This window comes from Aethalodelphis obliquidens, unplaced genomic scaffold, assembly GCF_003676395.1.
Source record: "Aethalodelphis obliquidens isolate GAN/ISIS:26980383/991018 unplaced genomic scaffold, ASM367639v1 scaffold81, whole genome shotgun sequence".
NCBI lineage: Eukaryota > Metazoa > Chordata > Mammalia > Artiodactyla > Delphinidae > Aethalodelphis > Aethalodelphis obliquidens.
Window position 1 is genome coordinate 5,724,797 of NW_020838025.1, and position 25,213 is coordinate 5,750,009.

The 25,213-nt window shown below is 34.8% G+C and overlaps 1 protein-coding gene across 4 annotated transcripts in view; it reads left to right on the plus strand.

Moving 5' to 3' along the window:
* Nucleotides 1-24,975, plus strand: part of HLTF (helicase like transcription factor) — a 60,309-nt gene extending 35,334 nt beyond the window's left edge. For 2 of the 4 annotated variants that reach the window (XM_027092754.1, XM_027092755.1), the window contains exons 15-25: nt 3,576-3,719; nt 5,090-5,228; nt 5,877-6,012; nt 8,171-8,350; nt 13,105-13,229; nt 13,703-13,893; nt 15,190-15,315; nt 15,629-15,741; nt 16,143-16,323; nt 19,702-19,782; nt 22,107-24,975. In XM_027092754.1, coding sequence (XP_026948555.1) covers nt 3,576-3,719; nt 5,090-5,228; nt 5,877-6,012; nt 8,171-8,350; nt 13,105-13,229; nt 13,703-13,893; nt 15,190-15,315; nt 15,629-15,741; nt 16,143-16,323; nt 19,702-19,782; nt 22,107-22,259 — 1,569 coding nt within the window. In that variant the 3' untranslated portion in view covers nt 22,260-24,975. The remainder of the gene's footprint in view (nt 1-3,575; nt 3,720-5,089; nt 5,229-5,876; nt 6,013-8,170; nt 8,351-13,104; nt 13,230-13,702; nt 13,894-15,189; nt 15,316-15,628; nt 15,742-16,142; nt 16,324-19,701; nt 19,783-22,106) is intronic. The other 2 variants (XM_027092756.1, XM_027092758.1) reach the window with 1 other exon arrangement.
* The last annotated feature ends 238 nt before the right edge of the window (nt 24,976-25,213 follow it).

A 25,213-nucleotide genomic window follows, 5' to 3' on the forward strand; every position in this document is an offset into this window, starting at 1 on the left:
TACATTAGATTCCATCTCTTTCTGCCTTTTCATTTTGTGTGTTATTTTTCCCCTTGCCTGGTTATTCAGTCTCTCTTCACTGGCTCTTTCATGAAACATAGTCAGATCTTTTACATTTTTAAATACTTTCTCTTGATTATGTCTCACCTTTAAGTTGCTACTCTTCTTGCATTCACTGTCTTAACTCTTGGGGTTTAATTTCCACTTTATGCTTTTATTTACTAACTCCTTAGCTCATTGTAACTTGGCTTCTGCCACCAGTTCTCTAAATTTCCTTGGAAAAAATTAGTAGTTATTGTCTAATTGTCAAATTCTGTGACCTCTTTCATATCTTCTTGACTTTTATGTAGCTTTGCCTTCTTTGGCTCTTATCTTTTTATTATAAGTTTTTGGTGTGTTTATTATTTTTTTTAATTACACTGTCTTCTCATTAGTGTCATTTTTCCTCTTAGGACCAGGATGAGTTTTAGTTGTCTCTTGCTCTTTTTTTTTTTTATTCCAACAAAGCTATGCTATTTCTTTTGATGTGTGGTCCATTGCTGGAAAGACAGTACATGGGTACTTGAATAGCAGTTTCAGGGTGAGGTTTACAAGTATTAATGGAGGTATAAACAAAAGAACAGTGACTTTTTAACTGCTTGGGGCCATGGATATGTATTTTTAAAATCGGCAATTAGTATGTCATTATAATTTTATATTTGGAAAAAACCCAAAAGTTTAGTATATAAACTTAAGAAAGGAAACCTTGGCAAAATCATGCCTACTGAGGTTATGGAAAAACTGACTTTGAAAGGAATGAGTGATGGTTGAGCATATAGGGATAAGAATCAGAATTTTGCAATCTCTTGACAAGCTGCTCTCTTCCAAGCCCCCGGTAACATAACCTAGCACTGTAATAAACAAGCTAGAAGTACCTTATCTTCCCTTCTTTGTCTTCAAACATGGGAAAGAATCCAGTTAAAGGAGGAAGATACCAATCCCACTTACACCACATAATTTTTCTGGATATTCAGACAGATTATTTATCCTCCCAATGGAAAATTAAATAATAACACCTGTTTCATTCTCACAGACACACTCACACACACGCAACCTAGCACAGTGACTAGAAACTCAGTACTATAATTCTCTTCCTCCAAAAGAGTTAATTTTCTTTTATGTCAAGTCTGATCTTTCCACAGATACTCTGTTTCATTTCAAGGTAACCCGTTGATTCAGTTTCCTCTTACTGTACTCTTTCTCCTTTCGTTTTCCACCAGATTTCTTGATAAGATTCTCTGCATTTTCACCTTTACTCTTTTATGTTTTATCCTCTTTTCTGTATTTTTGCCTTAACTGTTTCAGATTTCATTCTCTCTTTAGCCCACAGTAAGTCTGGTTTTTGCTCCCACCCTCCATAGAAACTCTTTTTGAAGGGCTTCAAAGACTTCATTGTTGCCATGTCCAGTGAGTTCCCTTTTTCTTTTCCTCTGCCCTGACTTTGTTTCCCTTTTATTACTTTTTGTTATGTGTTATTTTGTAAATCTTCAATTCTTTTGGTAAAGAGAGGGAATGAACATAAACTACAAATTAAAAAATTGATCTTGGGGCTTCCCTGGTGGTGCAGTGGTTGAGAGTCCGCCTGCCGATGTAGGGGACATGGGTTCGTGCCCCAGTCCAGGAAGATGCCACATGCCACAGAGCGGCTGGCCCCATGAGCCATGGCCGCTGAGCCTGCGCGTCCGGGGCCTGTGCTCCACAACGGGAGAGGCCACAACAGTGAGAGGCCTGCATATCGCAAAAAAAAAAAAAAAAAATTGGTCTTGTATTCATTCTTGAAACTTTGATATTCTTTGGTCCCCTGCCCAAGAGTTTGTTTGCTATCCCAATTTTCTGACCACTGTTTTTCTCTACCTCTTCCTTCCATGCTTCCTATGTAGTCTGCCTTTTTTTCACTTAAAGCTTTTTTTTTTTTGTATTATGAAAATTTGTAATGAGATCTCCATTAGTCATCTAGATTCAGGAATCAAAAGTTTACCACATTTGCTTTATTTTTTTCTTTGCTGGAATATTTAAAATCATATCTCAGACATCATGTCTTATCTCCCAATGAAGCATAAGCTGTGCTCTTTAAGTATTGCTCTCTGCAGGCTCTTCCCCTAACCTCGTTTCCTCATTGTATTTGTTCTCCTTAGAAAATCTTATTCATTCCTGTAGCTTCATGTACGGTCTACTGATAACTTTAAAGTCTGTATCTACACCTGCATTACAGGCCAGTATTTAAATTTTTGGAGTATATTTCTCTAGTCAGATATTCTATGGTGACCAAAAATTTTAAATGTCTAAAATAATAATACTCATTATCTCTTTCTCATCTTTATGCCTGCTTTCCCTTTTTTTTTTAAAATTTTTATTTATTTATTTATTTATGGCTGTGTCGGGTCTTCGTTTCTGTGCAAGGGCTTTCTCTAGTTGCGGCAGGCGGGGGCCACTCCTCATCACGGTGCGCGGGCCTCTCACTATCGCGGCCTCTGTTGCTGTGGAGCACGGGCTCCAGACGCGCAGGCTCAGTAATTGTGGTTCACGGGGCTAGTTGCTCCGCGGCATGTGGGATCTTCCCAGACCAGGGCTCGAACCCGTGTCCCCTGCATTGGCAGGCAGACTCTCAACCACTGTGCCACCAGGGAAGCCCTCCCTTCTTTTTTTAAACTTCTCTGTATCTTTATCACACAGTTCTAGTAGTTAAGTATCAGAGTCTTCTTTTGTCTTCTCCCTTTTCTTCACATCCCATATTTAATTAGTTCTCAAGTCCCATCAGTCACTGTCTTTCACACCAGTCCTTTCCATTCTGTTCTTACTTTTGCCAGTCTGGTATAGGTCTTCATCATCTTTTTCATTTTTCATCTAATAGTTTCCCAGCGGTGTCTCCTTAGTACCTTCTGTCTCTTTCTAATCTTTTTTTTTTTTCCTGCTCAGAATCTCCCAGATCTACTGTTTTCTTGAGTTAAAAAAACCAAAGCAGACAAAAAATTCTCAAGTTTTTAAAACTGATCATGTTGTCAAGGAGGACAGGGACCAGGTCTTGTTTTTCTCTTTAGCTGCACCACCTTTCTGGTTGATACCTGGCAAACAGTAGGCCTATAATAAATGACTGAAAGTAGATACTGTGCTTGAATCTCTACCTACATTCTTGAAAATATTGCCTACTGTTCTTTCAGTTTAATTTTGATAATATTAAGTCACTAAATGGAAGCATTAAAGACCCTTTTTGTAAAATACTAAATTAAAAAAAACTTACTGTTTTAAAAAAGCTTGGTTGTTTTTTCCTTCTAAAAATGAAGGAGCTGCCCACTGGTAGGGACAGGCAAAATTTATATAATGTATTATTACTGTATATATGTCAGTTTCCCTGGCAATAAAATAACTAGTATTGTTATTATCATTGTTGTTGTTTTAGTTTAGATTGCATGAAACTTGTTTTTATGCAACTTTAGTAGTTTGATTTGTGACACTACTGCCAAAACAGTACATTTTATACACATATTGAACCTGACACTAACCTACTTCTTATTAAAATATTTCTAATTTTCTTTTAGGACCAGTTTGGACAACATATAAAATCAGATGTGCACTTGAATTTTTATGTTTATTATGGTCCTGATCGTGTTAGAGACCCAGCCTTGCTTTCGAAACAGGATATTGTTTTGACTACATATAATATTTTAACTCATGACTATGGAGTAAGTATGTTGATACTCAGAGATTTTCAGAAGTTGAATTTAAGTAATTGCTTCAGGTTTCTAAAGTGTTCTAAAAATCAGGCTTCATACTCTTCCCTTAATATATAGGAAGTAAATAGGAAATTTTTTTTAATAAAATATTTTATTAAAATTTATTTTACCTATATCTTGTTACTTTTTAAAGTGTAGCTGCTGGAAAATTTAATATGACATACATGGCTTGCATGACATTCCTATTCGACAGTGCTGCTCTAGACCCTTTTTCCAGAAGCATTCATGTGCATACATATCCACATAATTTTGTATATAATTTCAGGAACTGGTAGGAGTGCCCTAAATCCCATCCATGGGTTCTAGCCCCAAATTAAGGATCTCTGAATCAGGAGTTTCACAGGTTTCTTCAGGTGCGGCATTTACCACACTATGTGCACAGATTTACCATACTGTACAGATGGGGAAACTTGAGCATCAGGCTGTCCTCACAGCCCAACAGCTGAGCCCAGGGACTTCATCTGCTGGGGTGTGGGGCTGCCTGCCCCTCCTGTACTGGTGTGGAGGGCTGGCACTGGGGGTCGCCTTTTGGAGGGTGATGCTGCAGCTCTGCCTTTCTAGTCCCCCCAAGAGGAAATTGTTTTTGAATATTCTGCAAAAAAAAAAAAAAAAGAACAAGGTTTGACTTCCTTTAGATAATAATTTAGGAATATTTTATATTTAGAACACTTAAATTTTAAAATCTGAATTGTAATTAAGTGTATATAGCAATTTGCAAATGAATTCTTACTTTTTCTGATATTCTGGAATATTGTTTTCTGTCATAGTGATTTGATAATTGTTTATCTCAATTTAAAAATAAGCTTTTTTGTATCTGAAATTTGTTTCCCAGTTCATTTATAATTCTAATTGTTGTTTGCCTATAATTCTGGTTAAGTTAAAATGTTTTCCAAAATAGTTTACTATAAAAATTTTAGTCTTTAGGTAAGAAAATTAACTTTTACATAAAAGTAATTATGTTATATTCAAATAATTCTTTTTACTGACAATCTTTATATCATCATATGTTTGAATCTGAGGCAGAATCAGAGAGCTAGATTACCTGGGTTTGAATGCTAGCTCTGCACTTCATAGCTGTGGTACTTTGAGCAACATACATCACACCTTGGTGCTTCAATTTTCTCATCTGTAAAATAGGAATAATAATACTTCATAAGTTTGTGAACATTTAATAATTTAATATATGTAGTGCTTAGAGCAGTACCTACCACATAGTAGGTGATGATATTAAAGAATAATAACTCATATTACTTACTAAATTACATAAAGTATTATTTTACTTTCTTGTGTTTTTGATTCATATGAAACATTTATTTCAGACTAAAGCTGATAGTCCACTACATAGCATACGGTGGCTAAGAGTGATCCTGGATGAAGGACATGCCATACGAAATCCAAATGCTCAGCAGACAAAAGCTGTACTTGATTTAGAGGCAGAAAGAAGATGGGTATTGACAGGTAATGATAAAAAATGAATTCCCAAATATGTATGGTTAAGTACGTTACGAGGTAACTTTGTAAACTTCAAGTGGATATAAAGTCTCTCCCAAAAATCAATTATAGAAATCATTTAATAAAACATTTTGACTTTTTTTTATAGCTGCCCATGATATAGCAACATTTGAATTATAGTTCATTTATGGAACAGTCACTATACTTATTTTTGAACTTTGGAACTCTAGACACTTTAATCCTCCAATTAGAATCTTGATTTCTCTACTTCCCATCATGGAGCTTGTTTGCTACTCATGAACCTGTACTGGAAGATGGGGACGAGAATATAAACTCAGATTAGTTTTTTTCTTCTTGCTAGTGCTGCTGATTTAAAAATCAACTAAGCAAATGTTCTTGTTAAGGAGAAAGTTGAGTTTACGGGGTCTGTGGTCTTTCTGTTAGTATGGCAAGTGAGAGCTAAAAATCAGAGCCAGCCTGTATTTTGAGATTGTGTATATGTTTAACAAAGGGTTATACTCACAGCTTAATAGTTAGTGGGTGCGCTTAGAACAAAGTGCCCATTTTCAAGTGTTGTCTCCATTGATTGGGCCGGTGGATATTTTGATTGTGTATTCTGGCTATAGAGTTATAACAGTTTTCTGTTCTTTTTAGGCACTCCAATTCAGAATTCTTTAAAAGACTTGTGGTCTCTTCTTTCCTTCTTAAAACTTAAACCATTTCTTGATAGAGAATGGTGGCATAGAACAATACAGCGTCCTGTCACAATGGGAGATGAAGGTGGACTTAGGTAAGTAATTTCAGGACAACTGATTAATATTAGCTACAAATAATTGTTCGCAGCTTGAAGCAGTTGCCACTTTCATTACTATTTTAACCTGACTGTTGGCTTTCCTCTCCAAAAAGTGTTTACGGCTTAATGTCTTTGACTGTCAAAAATCTGATGATTCTTGTTTGGGGGGACAAATATTTCTACCTACCACTGAAAGGTTAACCCTCCTTTCCCCTGATTTTAGTCAGAACTGTGAAGGGAGAGCTATATGGTCTTTGTGTGTTGCTCTTACCCTCAAAACCACCATTAATAAATTAAGTAGTGACAGGAAAAACATTATATGCTCAGAGAATCCAATATGCACTAAATTTTCATAACTTATCTTGTATAGCAGTGGTCCCCAACCTTTTTGGCACCAGGGACCAGTTCGTGGAAGACAGTTTTTCCACTGATGGGGGCGGGGTGGGGGATGGTTTCGGGATGATTCAAGCACATTACGTTTATTGTGCACTTTATTTCTATTATTATTACATTGTAATATATAATGAAGTAATTATACAACTCACCATAATGCAGACTCAGTGGGAGCCCTGAGCTTCTTTTTACTTGCCAGTCGCTGATAGGGTTTTGATATGAGTCTGCAAGCAGTCAATTTATTGTGGTCTCTGTGCAGTCAAACCTCTCTGCTAATGATACTCTGTATTTGCAGCCACTCCCCAGCACTAGCAACACCACCTCAGCTCCACCTCAGATCATCAGGCATTAGATTCTCATAAGGAGCATGCAACCTAAACCCCTCACAGGTGCAGTTCCCAGTAGGGTTCGTGCTCCTATGAGAATCTAATGCCGCCGCTGATCTGACAGGAGGCGGAGCTCAGGCGGTAATGCGAGTGATGGGGAGCGGCTGTAAATACAGATGAAGCTTTGCTCGCTCATCTGCTGCCCACCTCCTGCTGTGCAGCCTGGTTCCTAACAGGCCACGGACAGGTACCGGTCCATGGCCTGGGGGTTGGGGACCTCTGTTGTATAGCTTTATACAGTGATAGCTGAATGATGTGGTAATACAGTGGCAGTAACAAGAGTTTTACAAGACAGAAAGTTGTTTCTGGTGGAGATAGATAAAAACTCAACTTCTCATAAATATCAACTTGCTGATAGCCGTTTTGCAAGGTACTAGGCTAATGTTCAAATTTTTTGCCTGGATCAGTGGTTTTCAGACAGAGGGTTTAGGATTCATTAGCATTTTGTGAAATCATAAAGATGGCAGCTAGCATTATAGCTGTTCATTAAAGAAAATGAAATAGAGTAGAAGATTTAGGAAAATAGCAGAGTGCATCACACACAGTATTGTTTTGTGAAATGTTTGTTTCTGTTATATGTATATGTGTTTTTGTATGTTTGATGGATGGAGTAAAATATGTTTCTTACTGTGGGTTACAGTGAAAAAGATTCAAAAGCCACTAACCTAGTTTGCAGTACTGTCTACTTGATTCCTCAGAACCAACTAGTTAAATTCTGATTTAAGAAATTGTATTTATATTTCAGTGTTAGGAAAAAATCTTTTTTTAAAGAGTTGCTTCCTGTTTTTTTTCTGATATTGAGAAGATTGTAAAGGCTGTAGAATCTAGAAGGCATTTATCCCTCTTCTGAATTGTCTCATCATGTTTTAATTTTTATTTTTGGCATTCATTACTTTATAAAAATTATTTTTGTACCTTGATTTTCATATTACTGGAGAAATTTTTTGAAGATAAGATCTTACTCATTTATGTATTTATGATGTTTAGTATAATGCCTTGCGCTTAATAGCTACTTTTTAAGAATTTGAGTGTCAAACTTTGGGTGGTGTAGTTGACAGAATTGAGAAGGAAAAAGAGGGTTAGTGATTAGAGAAACGGGGAGAAGAGCTTAAGAAAAATAAGGACAGGATAAAAGATTAAACTGTGACAGGTAATGAATTGAGGGCAAATTTAAATGTATTTTGTTACTATAATTTTCTCTTTGTAGAATATGTCTGTCATTATAAGATTAGATAAAACCCCAAATAAGTGTTTTTTTTTTAAATCTTTACTAAGGTTATAGAATGGTAATAGATTAAGATATTCTTTTTTGTTCTCATTGAATTAACTTATGGAGAAATAAAAAGTTATGTGATTATTTCTTTTATTTTGATTAGGCGTTTACAGTCCCTAATTAAAAATATTACACTTAGAAGAACAAAGACAAGCAAAATTAGAGGAAAACCTGTTTTGGAGTTACCAGAACGTAAAGTATTTATTCAGCACATTACACTTTCAGATGAAGAGAGGAAGATTTACCAGTCTGTGAAAAATGAAGGCAGAGCTACTATTGGAAGGTATGGAGAAAGAAAGTCATTTTAGAAATTAGTTTTTATTTTCTTTGTTAACTTTAATTGAATAGCATTTTTTAGGTATGTTAGCAATAAAGTCTTATTAAGTGCACTGAAGTATAATTTTTTTTAACTATTTACTTTTTAACAAATTAATAGTTGAAGTGAGTGAAATAATATTATAATTCACCAGGTAAGTAATTCCTTAAGTTAGGAAAAAAGTTTACGTGAAATGGCAAGTCTTGGATTGCTAGTCAGAAGACCTTGCTTGCTTCTATTCCTGGTTCTGTGTCATGCGAGATTAAAAACATTGAGAGAAGTATATCTAGAGAAGGACTAAAACTTGGGGAACGTTCCACATTAAAGACATAGGAAAATAAAGAGGAGCCACTGGAAGAGATTCTATCAAGGGGAGATGTATGAAGAAAGTAGAGAAACTGTTACAGAATTCCAGTAAAGACTGTAATCAAGAAAGAATATATGGTCAGTAGTGTCACGTAGTGCAGAGACTTAGTAAAGGCTATTTACAATAATTTGGTGATTCAGAAGTTACTGGTATAAACTCCCAGAATGGTTTCACTAGAATGATGAGATATGTAGCCAAATTGTAGGAGTAAAGGGATTGCAAAGAAGTAGCCAGCTGTAGGGGTAGACCATTTTTCACGAAGTTTGTCTTTAAAAGGAAGAAGACTGGTAGATAGGATTGACAGTTGGCTGCTGGATCAGTTTTTTGATGGTTTTATTTGTGTAATTGCTTTGAGAGGAAGAGAACATGGAAGAGACTACAGATAGAAAAGAGAATAAAACAAATTGATGGAGAAAAATAAAGCCTACTCTGGAGGTAAATAATATCAAGAGTACAGTCAGTGAACTATGAGACAAGATATCTACAGAATAAGGCAGTGGGAAGTTGAGGAAGGTAGACTGGATTTTCAGCCGTTGCAAAAAGTAAGGTTTTTAGAGTGGTAGACAGGCTCCATATGGTATTGGATCTATGTAAAAGTTAAATCAGTACGACTTTCCAACCACACATGGAAATCTGGAACTAGGAGCTGATGAAGTGTAGATTAAAGGTATTGGGGATTGGTAGGTGAGGAATTCTAGTCTAAGCAAGAGCATGTTTGATGTGAATGCATGAAGGAACCAGAATGAGTAGGAGACAAGTGAAGGCAGGACAGGGTTGAGAATATAGGGGAATCTTCAAAACATAAGAACTTCAGTGAGGTACAAAGCAGGTTTAATAGGAATTAGGAATATTGAGAAAGATTGTTCTAAGCAAGCGATTTCAGAGTTGAAAATCTTTGCAGTGGTGATTCAAATTTCCTTCATATTCATTCTTTCAACCAAAATTTATTAAGTGCCTGTGTGCCAGGCACTGTTGTACACATTGGGATACAGCAGAGTAAAGCAGACAAAAATCTCTACCCTCAAGGAGCTTATATTTCAGTGGGAGGTAACAGATGATTAAAAAATTAAGTTTTATGGAAAAAAAGTAAAGCAGAGAAAGGAGGTGAGGGAGCACTGAAGCTGTTTTTATAGGGTATTCAGGGAAGATGATTTCACTTGAGAAGGTGATATGTGGGAAAAGATTTAAAGGAGATTGGGGTTGGCGGGCATTTCTGGCAGAGGGGAACAGCAAGTGTAAAGGCCCTGAGTTGGGAGCATACCTGAGGAGCTTGAGCAACAGAGAGGCAAGTGTGGCTGGATAATATGGGCAAGGCGGAAAATAGTGATGATGTCAGAGAGCTGTTGGCGTGGGGGTGGGTGCAGTTATGTAAGGCATTGTGGCGTATTGGAAGAACTTCGGCTTTTACTGTTCATGAGATTTGGGAACCTTTGAAGGAAGCGTTTTGAACCACGAGTGACTTAATTTTACTTATATTTTTAAAGGATAACTGGCTGCTGTGTTAAGATTTACATTGTAGAGTCAAGGCATAAGTAGGGAGAACAGTGGCAAAAATCAAAGTAAGAGATGATGGTGTTTTTTTTTTTTTTTTACTACAGTAGTAGTGATGAAGGGGGTGAGAAATGCCCGGATTCTGTTACATTTTGAAGGTAGAGCCAGCAGAACTTGCTGATTGATATAGTATGGGGTGTGAGAGAGAGGAGTGAAAGATAACTGCAAGGTTTTTCACATGAGTGGCTAGAAGGATGGAATTGCCATTTGCAGAATAGGTCTGTAGGGAGGAGCAGAGTTTTCTCAGGGAAGATGAGAAACTCAGCTTTGGGCACATTGATTGTGTGATGCCTGTGTGACTTCCAAGTGGAGATGTCCCATAGTCAGTTGGATATGAGATTAGAGTTCATGGGAATGCTCTTGGTTTGATATAAATTTGAAAGTCACCTGTGTGTAAATGGTACTTTTAGCCGGGAGACTGGATAAGATCAGCAAGAGAGTGAGTGAAGTTAGAGAAGAGTTCTAACAAGACAGGTGTAGCTGGTGAGGTAGGAGGAAACTTCTACTTCGGTATCTGGCACTCAAAAGAAATTTCTTAAACTGAAATATTCATTTTCAGTGTAAGAAGTGGTGCCAGGGAGTAATTAGACTGTTGGTAAATGTTATTCTGTTTGAAAAGGTTGAAAAAGAGTAACTTTATTGAAACTGTTCTCAGAGAAAAAATGTTATTTAAAAAATACCGTAATAGGTAGTACATTTACTAACATTTATTGAGCACTTACTACGTGTTATGCATTCATCTGAGAGCTTTATGTGTATTAATTCACAACAATCCTATTAAGTCAGTACAGGGATTACCTACATTTTACAGAGGAAGGATCCGAGGCACAGAGCAGTTAGGTGACTTACACTGTGTCACACAGCTAATGAATGACAGAGGTGGTGTTTAAATTCAGGTAGTTTGGTTCTAGAATTTGTAAGTTCAATCTTTATATTGCCTATTCCTTGCATTCTTGAATACTGAGAAGCATTTGTTGCCATAATACTACTCTTACTAATAATATCAGCAGATATATATCATTTACCATAGTCCAGCACTATTCTAAATGCTTTGCATGTGCTAACTTTTTTAATACAACAGTCCTATGAGGTATGTATTATACCACTGTTACAGCTGAGGAAGCTCAAGACACAGGTTGAGAAACCTGCCCAAGTTTTCACAGTTAAATTGACAGAGCCAGATTTTGAATTCAGACAGTCTAGCTCTAGAGTCTGTCCTCTTAACCATTAGGCTATATTTCTCCTATTGCCTTAATACTTAAATACCAGATTGCCTTGGTATATAATTTTTGGATCACCCATTGTTTCTTCAAAACCTGTATTGTCTTTGTTCTACTGTATTTTATATTGAATAGTTCCATGGAAAACCTTGATTTTTATTTTATTCTATTCTTTAAAGTCCAGGAATTTCACCAGGATCTCTGTTGATATTTTTATGGAACATGTGGTACCATTTAAATCTGTAGATTCCAGTCTTCCTGCACCCCCTTTTGGGAAAGTTTTCTTAAATACTGTTTTCTGTTCCATTATTTTATTTCTCTCTGTGTATGCTGGATATTCTTTTTTTCCCATAGGTATCATTTTATTCTAATCATTTACATCTTTCTGTTTAATTTTGCTTTTCTCAATCCTGTTTCCCACAATCTTATGTTTTTATCAGTGGCTAGTCTCTTTTATGCTGGCTTCCCTGTGGCTTCCTCTGATAGTTTACTTTTCTCTTTCATACTTTTTAGCTGTACCAGCTCATCTTTGATCTCTATTTTGTTTTGCCATACCTTTTCAAGTTTTGTCTCTGCTTTAAGCTATTGGTGGTTTTTTTTTGGCGGTACGCGGGCCTCTCACTGCTGTGGCCTCTCCCGTTGCGGAGCACAGGCTCCGGACGCGCAGGCTCAGCGGCTATGGCAGAGCAGCATGTGGGATCTTCCCGGACTGGGGCACGAACCCGTGTCCCCTGCATCGGCAGGCAGACTCTCAACCACTGCGCCACCAGGGAAGCCCTACTGGTGTTTTTTTAGGAGGAACTGTTTTATTGAGTGGTGTTAAATCATGGTAGCATTCTTGGTCATAATTTTTACTTGCTCTATGGCAACATTTTTCTGGTGAGTTTTCTTTCACTGCCATTTGTTCTCTCCCTTGCTCTTTGCTGATTGTTACTCATATATGAATGTCTTGAGCTCTTTCTGGACTAGCTATTTGCAAGAGATTCATATGACGGGACAGGAGTCATAGCTGTATCCTCGACTGGCAGGAAATATATCCTTATTTAATTATGACTCAGGGTTACATGTGAGTTCTTTCAGATTTTACTTGTGCTCATAAAACAGAGATCAGAAGCTTTAGGGTTCCTTACAATACGGAATGCTGTGGTTATAGTCTTTTCTGAAAACACAGTAGGGCCATGTGTTTCCTATTCAGCTTGCCTTCCCTCCGTCTTGGTGTAAACTTGTCCAGGGGCGTTCAGGCCATGAGCCGTGCACATAAGAGATGGTGATTTCTCCTTGGGGCATGCTGTTTTGAAGAATTGTGCTCTGGCAGGTAGGTCTGCTTGAGGTCTGCAGTCATCTCTCAGTATCTTCCTTTTTGACTTCTACTGCAGTTGGCAGCCATTTCTCATATACTTTGCTTTATTGTTACAAATCTCTCCTGGTTTCATTAAAGATAGAGTTTACTTTTCTGTTTTCCATTCATGTTTTGAAGTGATTTCCAGGGAAGAAGAAAACAATGCTATTTTTGTTGCACTGTTTTAGAATAGGAAATATTATTGCTTAGAGGCCTTCATAATATTCAGTGTTTTTACCTCTAGGTATTTTAATGAAGGGACTGTCCTTGCACACTATGCAGATGTCCTGGGTCTTTTGCTTAGATTGCGGCAGATTTGTTGTCATACTCACCTTCTTACAAACGCAGTGTCTTCCAGTAGTCCCTCAGGTAGGTAAATGTGGTTGGTTTACACATCATATTTATTAGAGATATTTAAATCAGAATGAGAAACTTTTCATATGGCCTAAATTTAGTTTATTTGTCAAATGGACATTGATTTTAGAATAGGACTCAACTAGAAATACACTCAAGAACCTCTCAACAATGAAATGGAATATTAATGAGGTTTTCAAATATTTCCAGTGATAGTCTTAGAAGAAAGGTTCAAATTGGATCAGCCTTTTATTCTATGGTAGTACCCACAGATGGTGTTACAGTGATGTTTCTGTGTAAGGTATGTTATGTGGAGCTTCTGAATTTTTCTTAAAATTTCACATTTAAATCATGCTTTTTGCCTGTGATAAAAAATAAATAAATAAATAAAAAGACTTAAGACTACCCAAGCAAACCTTTTCTCTATATAAGGAAGATTAAGATTGTCTAGTCATATTACAAGTCTTGCTCCGAAATTAATTTTCCAGCCTTTTCTCTAGGAAATGATACACCTGAAGAACTACGAAAGAAGTTAATAAGGAAGATGAAGTTAATTCTGAGCTCAGGTTCTGATGAAGAATGTGCAATTTGCTTGGATTCTTTAACGGTTCCTGTCATAACACATTGTGCACACGTCTTTTGTAAACCCTGCATTTGCCAGGTCATTCAGAATGAGCAGGTTAGTTTTATGCTGAATACAAATTCAGTGTTTGATGGAGTGGTGTTGCAGTGTTGAGTGTAATGAAAACCCAAGTCCAACAGAGACTATAAAGAGTTTTGCACTTGGATTTACTAGTGCACCTTTTATATATAATTTTATCAGTGTTTTAATAGATATGTTTCATTATAATTAAGCCCTTTTAATATAAAAAGACATTTTTTGGAGGTATATTTCACAGTCAATATTTTAGTTCTACTAACTCTTTAGATCATCTTTGTCTAAGAAATAGATTGATAATGTGAGACACAAAGGTAATTTAAAATTTTCTAGTAAAACAGATGAAGTTAATTCTTATAATGCATTTTTATTTATCCAGTATATCTAAAATATAAAAAATTAATGAGATACCTTACATGATTTTTTAAAACTTAAGTGATCATAATTCTGTGGTATTGTGCACTTAGAACACATCTCAATTTGTCTTTACCACATTTCAACAGCTTAATTGCCATGCATGGCTGTTGGCTGCTATAGCTAGGTAGGTCTAGATTCATGTGAAGTGGAATAATCCTGTAAGCAATCCTTCTGAGGTATAATTTTTTAAAACATTTTTATTGAGATATAATATACATATAACAAAAAATGCACATCATGATTGTATAGCTCAGTGAATTATGAAGTAAACAAATCCATATAACTACCACCCAGATCTTCCTGTGTTCCTTCCCAATCATTACTGTCTCCCTCCTCTCTAAAGGTAACTCTACTATACTGACTTCTAACATTGTTTTAGGTTCAGAATCTTTTTTATTGTAATGGTATTTGGTATGTAGTTATTTTAGGTATAATCTTATTAGTATGCCTTGGTACAAAATGGACACAACAGATAACTGCTTTGAATGAACCTGATAGGACTTATCAGATCTGGACTGGCTTTATAGGCTATTAAGAAGGAAATTATTCTTTTTTCTTCTAAAGAATAGTTCTATGCTATATTGTAATTAGGTTCAAGAAACTTATTCATGATTTATTTGTCTGAAAATAGTATAATATTTATTGTTTCAAGCTCTTGCTGCTAGTCAAGATCACCTACTTTTGCTTTTTTACCAATCCCACTTACTACATTAGAACATTATATCTGCCTGGAGTTCAGCATGTACACATTTATCTCAAATGGATGAATCTAATAAAAGGTTTAATAAAACGCTGGCTATTAGGGAAATAGAATTTACCATGCCTTTTAAAATTTTTAGGCAAATTTATATTTCTGTTCCTTTGTTAAGTGTCACTCGTACTTTGTTCTTTCTTATATAGCCACATGCTAAATGCCCTTTATGCAGAAATGATATACATGGAGACAATTTATTAGAATGTCCTCCAGAAGAATTGGCATGTGACACTGAGAAAAAGCCTAATATGGAATGGACATCCAGTTCGAAGGTAAATATACATGTGCAAATGTTTGAGTATTTGTTTTATGTTTATATAAAGAAATACCGTATTTAGAAATAGTAATTCTGCTTCTAATCCTGTCATTTGAGTATTATACTCTGTTGGTGGTTACTGGCTTTTTGTTTCTTTCTGGTGGTGAATTTGAGAGATGAGAGAAAGCATTCAGATGATAGTATTTTTTTAGTCTCAATTTTTAAAAAAATTGGTGGTCTTTTACATTTGTATTTTAGGGAGATAACATGGCAGGACCTTTCTCTTCCAATTCAAAATGGAATCTAATGGGTATCCTAATTTTTTTCAGATTAATGCTCTAATGCATGCATTGATTGACTTAAGAAAGAAGAACCCCAACATAAAAAGTTTAGTTGTTTCTCAGTTTACAACATTTCTGTCTTTAATAGAAACACCACTCAGGTAAGTTCAACAGTGTTTCTCACTTGGAGCAAAAGGATTTTATATAAATGTTTTAATTTGGATAGCAAAAAATCATTATGTATGTTTTACCACTTTTATTCATTTCATGTATCTAAAATAACAGTAGCAATAAAGAATACTCCTGAGAACTTCGAATTTTAAAGATTAAGTCCTGAGTTCATAGGAAAAAGGTTGACTGCAGGGCCTGACATATTAGTAGATGATTAGTAAATATTTGTCAGCAGAAATGAAAGAATTGGTTGAATGAAAAGATTACAATTACTTAACATGTTTTTTTTTTTTTTTTACATCTTTATTGGAGTATAATTGCTTTACAATGGTGTGTTAGTTTCTGCTTTTTATAGTGTAGTGTTACTTGTCTCTTTTGTCCCCTCCATTAGAGCCTCTGGATTTGTGTTTACTCGTTTGGATGGTTCTATGGCCCAAAAGAAAAGAGTTGAATCAATTCAGTGTTTTCAAAACACTGAAGCAGGATCTCCAACTATAATGCTTCTATCCTTAAAAGCAGGTGGAGTTGGTTTGAATCTTTCTGCAGCTTCTCGAGTATTTTTAATGGATCCAGTAAGTAGTTTTGTAGACTTTTTGGTATGTTACTACTTCTTTAAAAAAATAAAAACAAAAAACTATTTGGTAAATACCTTTATAGTTGTAACTGATTGTGAAAATTCTTAGGCAAACTTTAGAAATAGACAATAACTTAGTAAAAGTGTTTTAAGGGCTTTCTCTTAAGTGCTTTACATATATCAACTGAAATTCTCACAGCATCTCTATGAGGTGGATCTTGTTACTATCCCCATTTTACATGTGAGGAAACTGAAACATGGAGAAATGAAATAGCTTGCCCTATCACACAGCTAGTGATATACAAATCAGGATCAGAGTCCATGTTTATAAGTATTATGCTGTGCTTTTCTACTGCTCTTCTATATACAGAATAAGTTTCTGTTAACTAATGCTTTAGGGAAGTGTTTTCATTGATTCAGCCCATGAATCAATGAGATCTTACTTTGTGTCAGGGAATCTTACTGGCACAGGGAATCTGGATATAAACAAGATAGACAAAGTAGCCACCATCATGGTGCTAATAGTCTCAAGCTTTAACGTGCATAAGAATTAGGAAATGCAGTTTGACCTCTGTCTTCAGATTTAGGAGTTCTTGGATGAGACCCAGGAAACTGCATTTTTATATAGACCATAGGTGATTTTAGGTGCACATGGTCCAGCATCACAGTTTTAGAAACAAGTACCATTAATGGAATGCTTTGGGTAAACTTTAATGTCTAACACAGTGTAATTACTGTGCGCAATACAGGTCTAGGGGTAGAGTGGGAGTTAAAATTCACTCTGAACTTGACACATCAAACTGTGTGACTTAGAGTTGCATCTGCACAGGAGCACTTTTTTTCTGATTGCACAAAGGGGCTTTTTGGACTGGAAGCGCTCTGAGCTAATTCAGTTTCTAATTTGCATTGGCCACTGTTTGGGCTGGAGGTAACCCTGTGCTGTTTCTGTGCATTCCCAGATCTAAGGTTTGTGGTTTTAGCTTGCTGCCTGAAACTCAGAAAATTCATAACAAAGAAATTTTACTAAGATACAAATTTTGAGTTATTCTGGTTAGGCTATCTAGTTGAAGCATGTACCTGTTACCAAGGCTTTTCTTCCTCACCTGAGGGTAACCTTTCCAGTAATATTAAAACCAGAGCCATACTTAGGCATTCATGGGTTTCATGTTAATGCCATCGGGATGGCAGTGGTCTGTCTTATTTTCTTGCCTTAATTCTGTGGATGAAGTTTTAAATCTTTGCTAGAGTTTTAGTATTATGGTTATTTTAAAAAATATGCATTGTAACTGCAAGTTAAGTTACATGTTAGCTAACCAGATGATAATTCTAGAAGCTGATTTTTGGAACAGATTCCCAAATTATTATTTTTTGGTTATAATCTTAGTACTTCATAAGGAAGAGGTTGTTAATACAAAATACAGTAATTTAATTAGTATTGTAAAGTTGACCAGAGACTAAACTCTTTAACAGTTATACTTTTGGAAAACTTACAGAATGTTTTAGCAGTTTCATAGTAAGTTGGTTGTTTTTCATTGAACATTTCAAGTTTTCAGATACTGTTTCTAACTTTAAAACAAAAGCCAGGTCCTAGAAAAATAAGACTCAGTAAAAAAAAAGAAAAAAAAAAAATTGCTCATGAAGATTTTTACCTCTTTGTCGAGTATTATATAAATGTTAAGATTTATTTGTATTTTGATGTTTCATTGTGAGCTTTTTTTTTTTCATTATGAGCTTTTGATAAAGTTAATTGCTTCCTTCATCACTACATAAGAGAATGGGAGCTATCAGTTTTACATTATCATAAAGTAAATTTTATTATACATTTAGTCATACTTGATGTATACTGCCGTCTCACCATGAGGTTCCTAGACAAAAGACAGCAGAGAGGAACATTGTATCTGAGCTCTTAGTATAATGGTTGCAAAATGGGTCCAATTGTAAAATACAAAATATTCACAGAATATGACTGTCAGTTTCATAAGGTAAATAAGTCCTTTAAATCTAACTTTTATACCGAAAAACAATCCCCAAATCAAATTATAGCAAGTTAAGAGTAAAATCTCCTTTTCTCTCGATCTCAAGGGAACTTTATTTTTTATTTTTATTTAAAAAATTTTTTTTGGCTGCGTTGGGTCTTCGTTGCTGTGCGTGGGCTTTCTCTAATTGCTGCCCACGGGGGCCACTCTTCACTGCAGTGTGCGGGCCACTCACTGCAGTGGCTTCTCCTGCTGCAGAGCAGAGTCTCCAGGCATGTGGGCCTCAGTAGTTGTGGCTCACGGGCTCTAGAGCGCAGGCTCAGTAGTTGTGGCACACGGGCTTAGTTGCTCCGCAGCATGTGGGATCTTCCTGGACCAGGGATCAAACCCGTGTCCCCTGCATTGGCAGGCAGATTCTTAACCAGTGCGTGCACCACCAGGGAAGTCCCTCAAGGGAACTTTAAAAAGAAGAAAATAACTGCCTAAGTTGTACTATAAACTTGTCATCTACATATTAATTTATGATTTTGTTTCTATTTTCAGTTGGTACTTTGCTGTATAAATGTTCCTTTTCTCCAGAACACCCTGTTTTCAGCTTCAAGAGTCATCCCATAGTTTAGTTTAAAACTTAATGATCCCCTACCCTGACAATTCATGTTATTTCAAAACCACTTGACTCCTATCTTTCTAGACTGAAGAGCTCTGTATCTTTTTTGCTTATCTTCCCTTTTCAGTGCTTCATTGTTTTATTCTTCACCTTAAGACAGTCCCCGTGTTAATGCCAATGTTAGTTAGTTAATGTTACTTTTTTAGTTCAAAATAGATACTGAAAATTGTATGGCAGAGTCTTAAATAATTTTTAGGACTTCTCAGTACTCCTGAAATCTTTTTTTGTGCTTTTACATAATGAAAGGAGGAAAATGAAAGAAAAGAACCAAACACCAGCAGAAAAGGAGAAAACTTTTTCATAAATGGACTCAATTACCTATCTTTTCTGATGTAAATTAAGTAATTTAAGAGAGCGTATAAACTTCCTCTGTTAAGCAGACATAGTTTGATTGTAAAATGGGTGGGGGTGGGGGATGAGAAAGATATTATTTGATTAGTCAGCAATCATTTATACTGTGTGCTTTCTAGGTATCAGGCCCTGTATTAGATACTAGAAGCGGTGTAGTGAAATGACAGGGGAGAGAATACCTGCCTATCATAGTAGTGATTGGGGGAGGTAGTCAGGGGCTGTGTGGAAATTTTCGTCCCCAGAGCATTTACAATGTCACTATCTGAATTCATTCAGAAAGATTTCAGTTAGTAAAAGGTGAATAAATAATACTGCAGCAAAAGGACTTGTGCAGAACACTCACAGATCAGGGTGGTAATTATTCAACTCATGTTCTTATTAGGCCTGGAATCCAGCTGCTGAAGATCAGTGCTTTGACAGATGCCATAGACTTGGCCAAAAGCAAGAAGTCATTATCACGAAAGTGAGTTTTTAAGACATCTATTTTAAATAAGGTTTTCAAAATTATACAGATAATGCGTGAATATATTGTAAAAGATTGAAATAGAATTATGCAAACTATGAAGATCATCTTTATTCTGTTTAGAAGGAAGCTACCATCAGTAGTTTAACATGCTAGTCAAAGTTTTTCTGTTTACATACATTCATACTTACGTATATGTGTAAATTTCAAAAATTTCTTAAGATAAATGGGATCATACTTTATTATTTTGTAGTCTGTGTTTTTTCCCCCTGAACAGTATATGTTGGAGACTACCCTGTAAGAACATACAGATCAAACTTATTATTATTCTGTCATGGTAGACAGGCAACATAATTACATCTAATTTATTTAACCAGTTCAATTTTTGCTAATAAAAACACTCCTATAATGAGCATTATGTGCATCTTTGTGCATATGTACAAGTACAGTATTTCTTCAGGATAGGTTAAGAAAACTAGAATTCTGGATTTAGAATCTTATTACATAACTGTCAAGTTGTTTTCAAAATAGGCTTTATGATATATGAGAACGATGTAAATTTATGCTTATAAGATGGTCAAAAAGTGACCTTCTGATACTCATTTACCTAAGACCTTTAGCATATTTGACATATCTCTTGTTAATTTTTTTTCTGTGAATTGCTTGCTTGTATCTTTTGCCCAGTTTTCATAAAGTACAAATATAGTTTTATAGTATAAAGTACTTCTTTATAAATTCTGATTTTAAATGTTTTACGTATGTTGGAAATTTTTTATTCCAGGCTCTTGCTTATCTTTGAACTTTATGTGCTTTTTGTCATGAAAAAGTTTAGAAATTTTTATCATTTAAAACGTATCAGCCTTTTTCTTTGTATCTTACGGATTTTGAGGTCTTTCTTAGAACAGAAGGCTTTATCTTCAAACTTTAAGAATGAATCTCCTGTAAATTATGTAAACTGGGAGTAGTGTTTTACTAAAATGTCAATAAAAATTGCCATACTGAAAATTTGGAGGGAAAAGAAAGAATCTCCTGTGCTTCTGATTCTTTTGAAATATTTTACCTTTTGTTTATGATTCATGATATGGATCTTTTTTTCAGATGAAAAATCATTTGCTCCATTACCATTTTTTTTGGAAAAGTCCATCGTTTTTTTCTACTGATTTGAAATGTCACTTTATCATAAACTAATTCATGGGTCTCTTTCTGGACTCTATTCTGTTCCACTGATCTCTTTTCCTATTCCCAGGACAATATTTGTTTAATAATTACTGTGGTTTTATAAAGTATGCTTTGATATCTAGTAGAGCAAAGTACACTTATTACCCTTCTTTTTGAAAACTGTGTTGGTTATTAATATTATTTTTTACTCTTGAATTGAACTTTGGATTTGGATTACCAAATCCCACTTAAGAAATCTTGTTTGGGATTTATTGAATTTATGATTAATTGGAAAACTGTCTTCTTTATAAATACAGAGTGTTCCCATATAAGAACTTAGATAGTATTACTCTCTGTTTTTTTAGGTCTTTTATGTATTTTGATAACATTTTATAACACAGCTTGTATTACAGTAACTGGGACCTCTTGTACGGTGTTGAATAGTAGTAATCACAGTAATCATTCTTGACTTGTTCCTATCTTTGTTGGGAATACTTTATTGTTTTACATTTAATATGTTATTCTTGGTAAGTTTCTAGTAGATATCCTTAAATAAGGTTGAGGACATTTATTTCTGGGTTAATGAGGATTTTTTTTAAAGTCAAGGTTTTTATCAGGAATAAACGTTGAATTTTATCAAATGCTTATCATCTATTGAGATGATCACTTTTTTTTCTCTTAAATTTGTAATGTTATAAATTATACCAGATGAAGGCCTGTTCTTTCATTTCTGGGAAAATCTTATTTGGCTTTTTAAATATGTTACATTTATTTTGCTAATATTCCAGCTTCAGAGTTGCCTATAAAGTTTGCTTTTTTTGTGTGTTGCTCTTATCTTGATGATGGAGTTATAATATGTAACTTATGTCCTTACAGCTGTATTCTTTATACAGGAAAACTATATTGAGTGATAAGGGAAAATGGTGCCCATCTCTAGCTATCATATCATGTTCTAAATATTCTCACTGTATATTGAGAGAAAAGGGGGAGTGAAACAGTTTCTAATAGATTATTATTGACCATTTTTGAAAGCTACGTAATACTGTAAGAAAGCATGTTCTTTTAAAGTATCATTTTCATCATGTCAATTTTTTTTTAATTAAAGAATTCAAGTATTGTGACCTAAAAAGTACTTAACCAATTTAACTTTGTTTTTCTTTTTAAAGTTCATTGTGAAGGATTCTGTTGAAGAAAATATGCTGAAAATACAAAACACAAAGAGAGAACTTGCAGCTGGAGCCTTTGGAACTAAAAAAGCAGATGCTAGTGAAATGAAACAAGCTAAAATTAATGAAATCAGAACTTTAATTGATTTATAATTTGTGGGATTTGGTAAGGTCAGTTTAATTAGATATATACAGAAGTTTTGGAAATGCGAAAAATAGTTTTAGAAATGAGGTCTAGAGTATATCTTCTAAAAGGAGCATATCATTTTATATTAGTGAAGAGGTATTACTAATACATAATCTCCTTCTATATATGAACCTATTTTTAATGACAGTTCAGGTAGCAATAAGTTCTGTTATATACTGTGGCCTAAAATAATTTTTTGAGACAAAAAGTTACTTTTATTCAACTTTTCATATTACCTATGCTGAGTATTTTCATATGTCTTCCAAGTACTCAGCTTTTTCATATTTCAGATAAGGTCAAACCTTTTATACTTTTGACCAAATAGTTATTTTCTATGTTGGACACATTTGGTTATTCACCAAAGTCTCCCATTTGTGATGCTGTGGATTCAGTCCATGTAAACGATTAATATGTGCACAGACTATACAAGAGATTGATTTTATTGGACCTTCAAAAACCATATTTGCATTCCAGAACCTTAAATGAGAGACCAAAGTCCAGGTTAGCAAGTTACTTGTTTTTTTTTTTTGGTTTGGCTTTGTTCATGTATGTGTATGTATGTGTTTTGTTTTTGTTTTACAGTGTCATTGAGATAAAATTCACATAAGTGACTTACAATTTTATGTTCATGAAAATTGGGGATTGCGTTAGAGCACTATTTTCTCCGTTTTAGTCAGGTGGTACCATTCTTTTTGTTTAAATGTAACTTGATGTATTAGTGTGTAAATACAGTCTGTGGGGGTGAGAAGGAACCAGTTCTGCCCAATTTGATTTGAATATTTAAATTACGGAATTGCTGAATAGATATTTCTATATATAGATAATTCTTATTTATGTAGTTTAAAAAAAATAACTATAAATTTTTATAATTCAGAAGACTACTATATGTGAGAGGCATGATAATCTGGATGGAAGTTGGGCTGGATGACATCCAAAATTGTTTCAACTTTTAAAGACATCTTAATCCCTGAATGGAAAATTTTCTTTGTTATTGTGTTTAGAATCAGAATTTGATTTTGGAACTTCAGTAATTCACCCTTACATCTATCTGTAGAATTACTCATCTTTTTCCTACTTTTGTTAATAATCAAACTCACGGTAGTTGCCACAGAATCCTGGATGACTGTTTTAGTCACATTTAAAACAAACTATAAATTTATCAGTCAGGTTAGGTAGTCAGTGTTATTTTTTTCCTTAAGGAATCTTTTTTTTTAATCCAAAGAAAGAAGAAATTACTTACTATAATAGAAGCTTCATGTTTGATGATACAAATTTAAGAACCTTATATTTTACTTACAGTGTTGGAAGTGACTTGACTGAAAGATAAGAGGAGATTGGAGGCAGCGTTGTATTCTAGGGCACGCAATCTTAGATTTAGCACATACCTTAGCAGCAAAATTCTTCTTCTCTGTGCCCTGTCCTTTGCTCCAAAGGAACAGTGGATCAGACAGCAAGAATCTTCCCAGTCCCTTTTCTCTTCGGCAGCAGGTGAGGTAGAGGGCTGATGCAAAGGACAAACAGACCTTTCTGCAGGGATGAGAGTGGAATAATAACTTGAGGTTGGTCCACTAGCATAAGGAGCAATAGGGAAGTTCTTTACCTTGTAGGACTAGCATTGCACAAAATATCAGGTTGATCAGGATCTCATAAAATATGATATGTGGGTTCTCTATATACCAATACTCCAGTGCGATTAAGTATAAAAAGAGTTTGCAGCAAAAAACACAACCTACTCTTCTTGCTTACAAAGGCAGAGCCTTGCAAACTCACTGTAAAGGTGAAGACTTTGCTTGCTTCTTTACCCCAAACATTTACAGACTTGTGTTTTTAAACACATTCATAATGATAAATTTGGCAAGTCATTTAAAAAATACCTTTTTTGGTTTTGTATAGTTCGATTAAGTGGTGTTAAATAAAAAAACAACAAATTCATCCTAAGAAAATATATAAACTACTGGAATGAAAAGTTCACATTATGTTTACGCTGTTAACTCTGTTTCATTGCTACGTAGAGTGATAGCTTTAGAAACATCTTGAAAATATTGTATTCCCAGTTGTGGTTCAAACTGGATTTTGTTTTAAATTTAAAATTAATAAAAGTGAAAAAATTACTAGCTTCCTCAGTGCCGTAATTTTAATGAGTACTTTTTCTTTAAAGAACATTTAATCTTTCTTTATAAATCTCACACGTCTGTTCAGCTGTCTATATTATATAATTATTTTTTACTGAGAGTACATAAAAGTACTATGAGTAGCTGAGAATAACTGACTCATATTCCTACCCCTTTTTAATTTTACTAAATTTCAGTTTAACTGGTTGACTTCTTATTTAGAAATCAGTGTATATATTTTTAAATTTTATGTTAAACGTCTCGATCTTCTTAAACATTAGTTTCGATTATTTTTATTTCCCCATCTGCCAGAAGAAAAGGAGTTGTGATCATAGCTATGTATAGTGGTATACTAGATAACACTCTCGATTATAGACTTTGCCCTAATTACAGCTCCAGGATTGGAAATAATCAAGAAAATAATCATCTTATGTTTAAAACCAGTGAGTACCAATAAATTTATACTCAGGCAGTGCATGTTTTCTGTTGGCATTCATTGGTGTGTTTTTTATTCATTTTATTTATATGCTTGCCAAAGTTCTGTTCATTAGTATTCGGAAGGAAGATTCATAAAAAACATGAGGACAAATGATATGTTTGGCTTATTAATAAGAATTCAAGTGCTTAACCTTAAGTTTTCAACTGTATTAACTTTAAAATATTTGCAAAAGGTGAAATACAACAGCTTTCCTTCATTTAATTCACCCGTAAGTATGTAGTAACTTCCTTACAAGTTCTACATTCTGGAATTCGTGACCTCATTTTTATGGTGCTTCTGAATAAAAAGACCCCAAAATTCTGATAGCTGT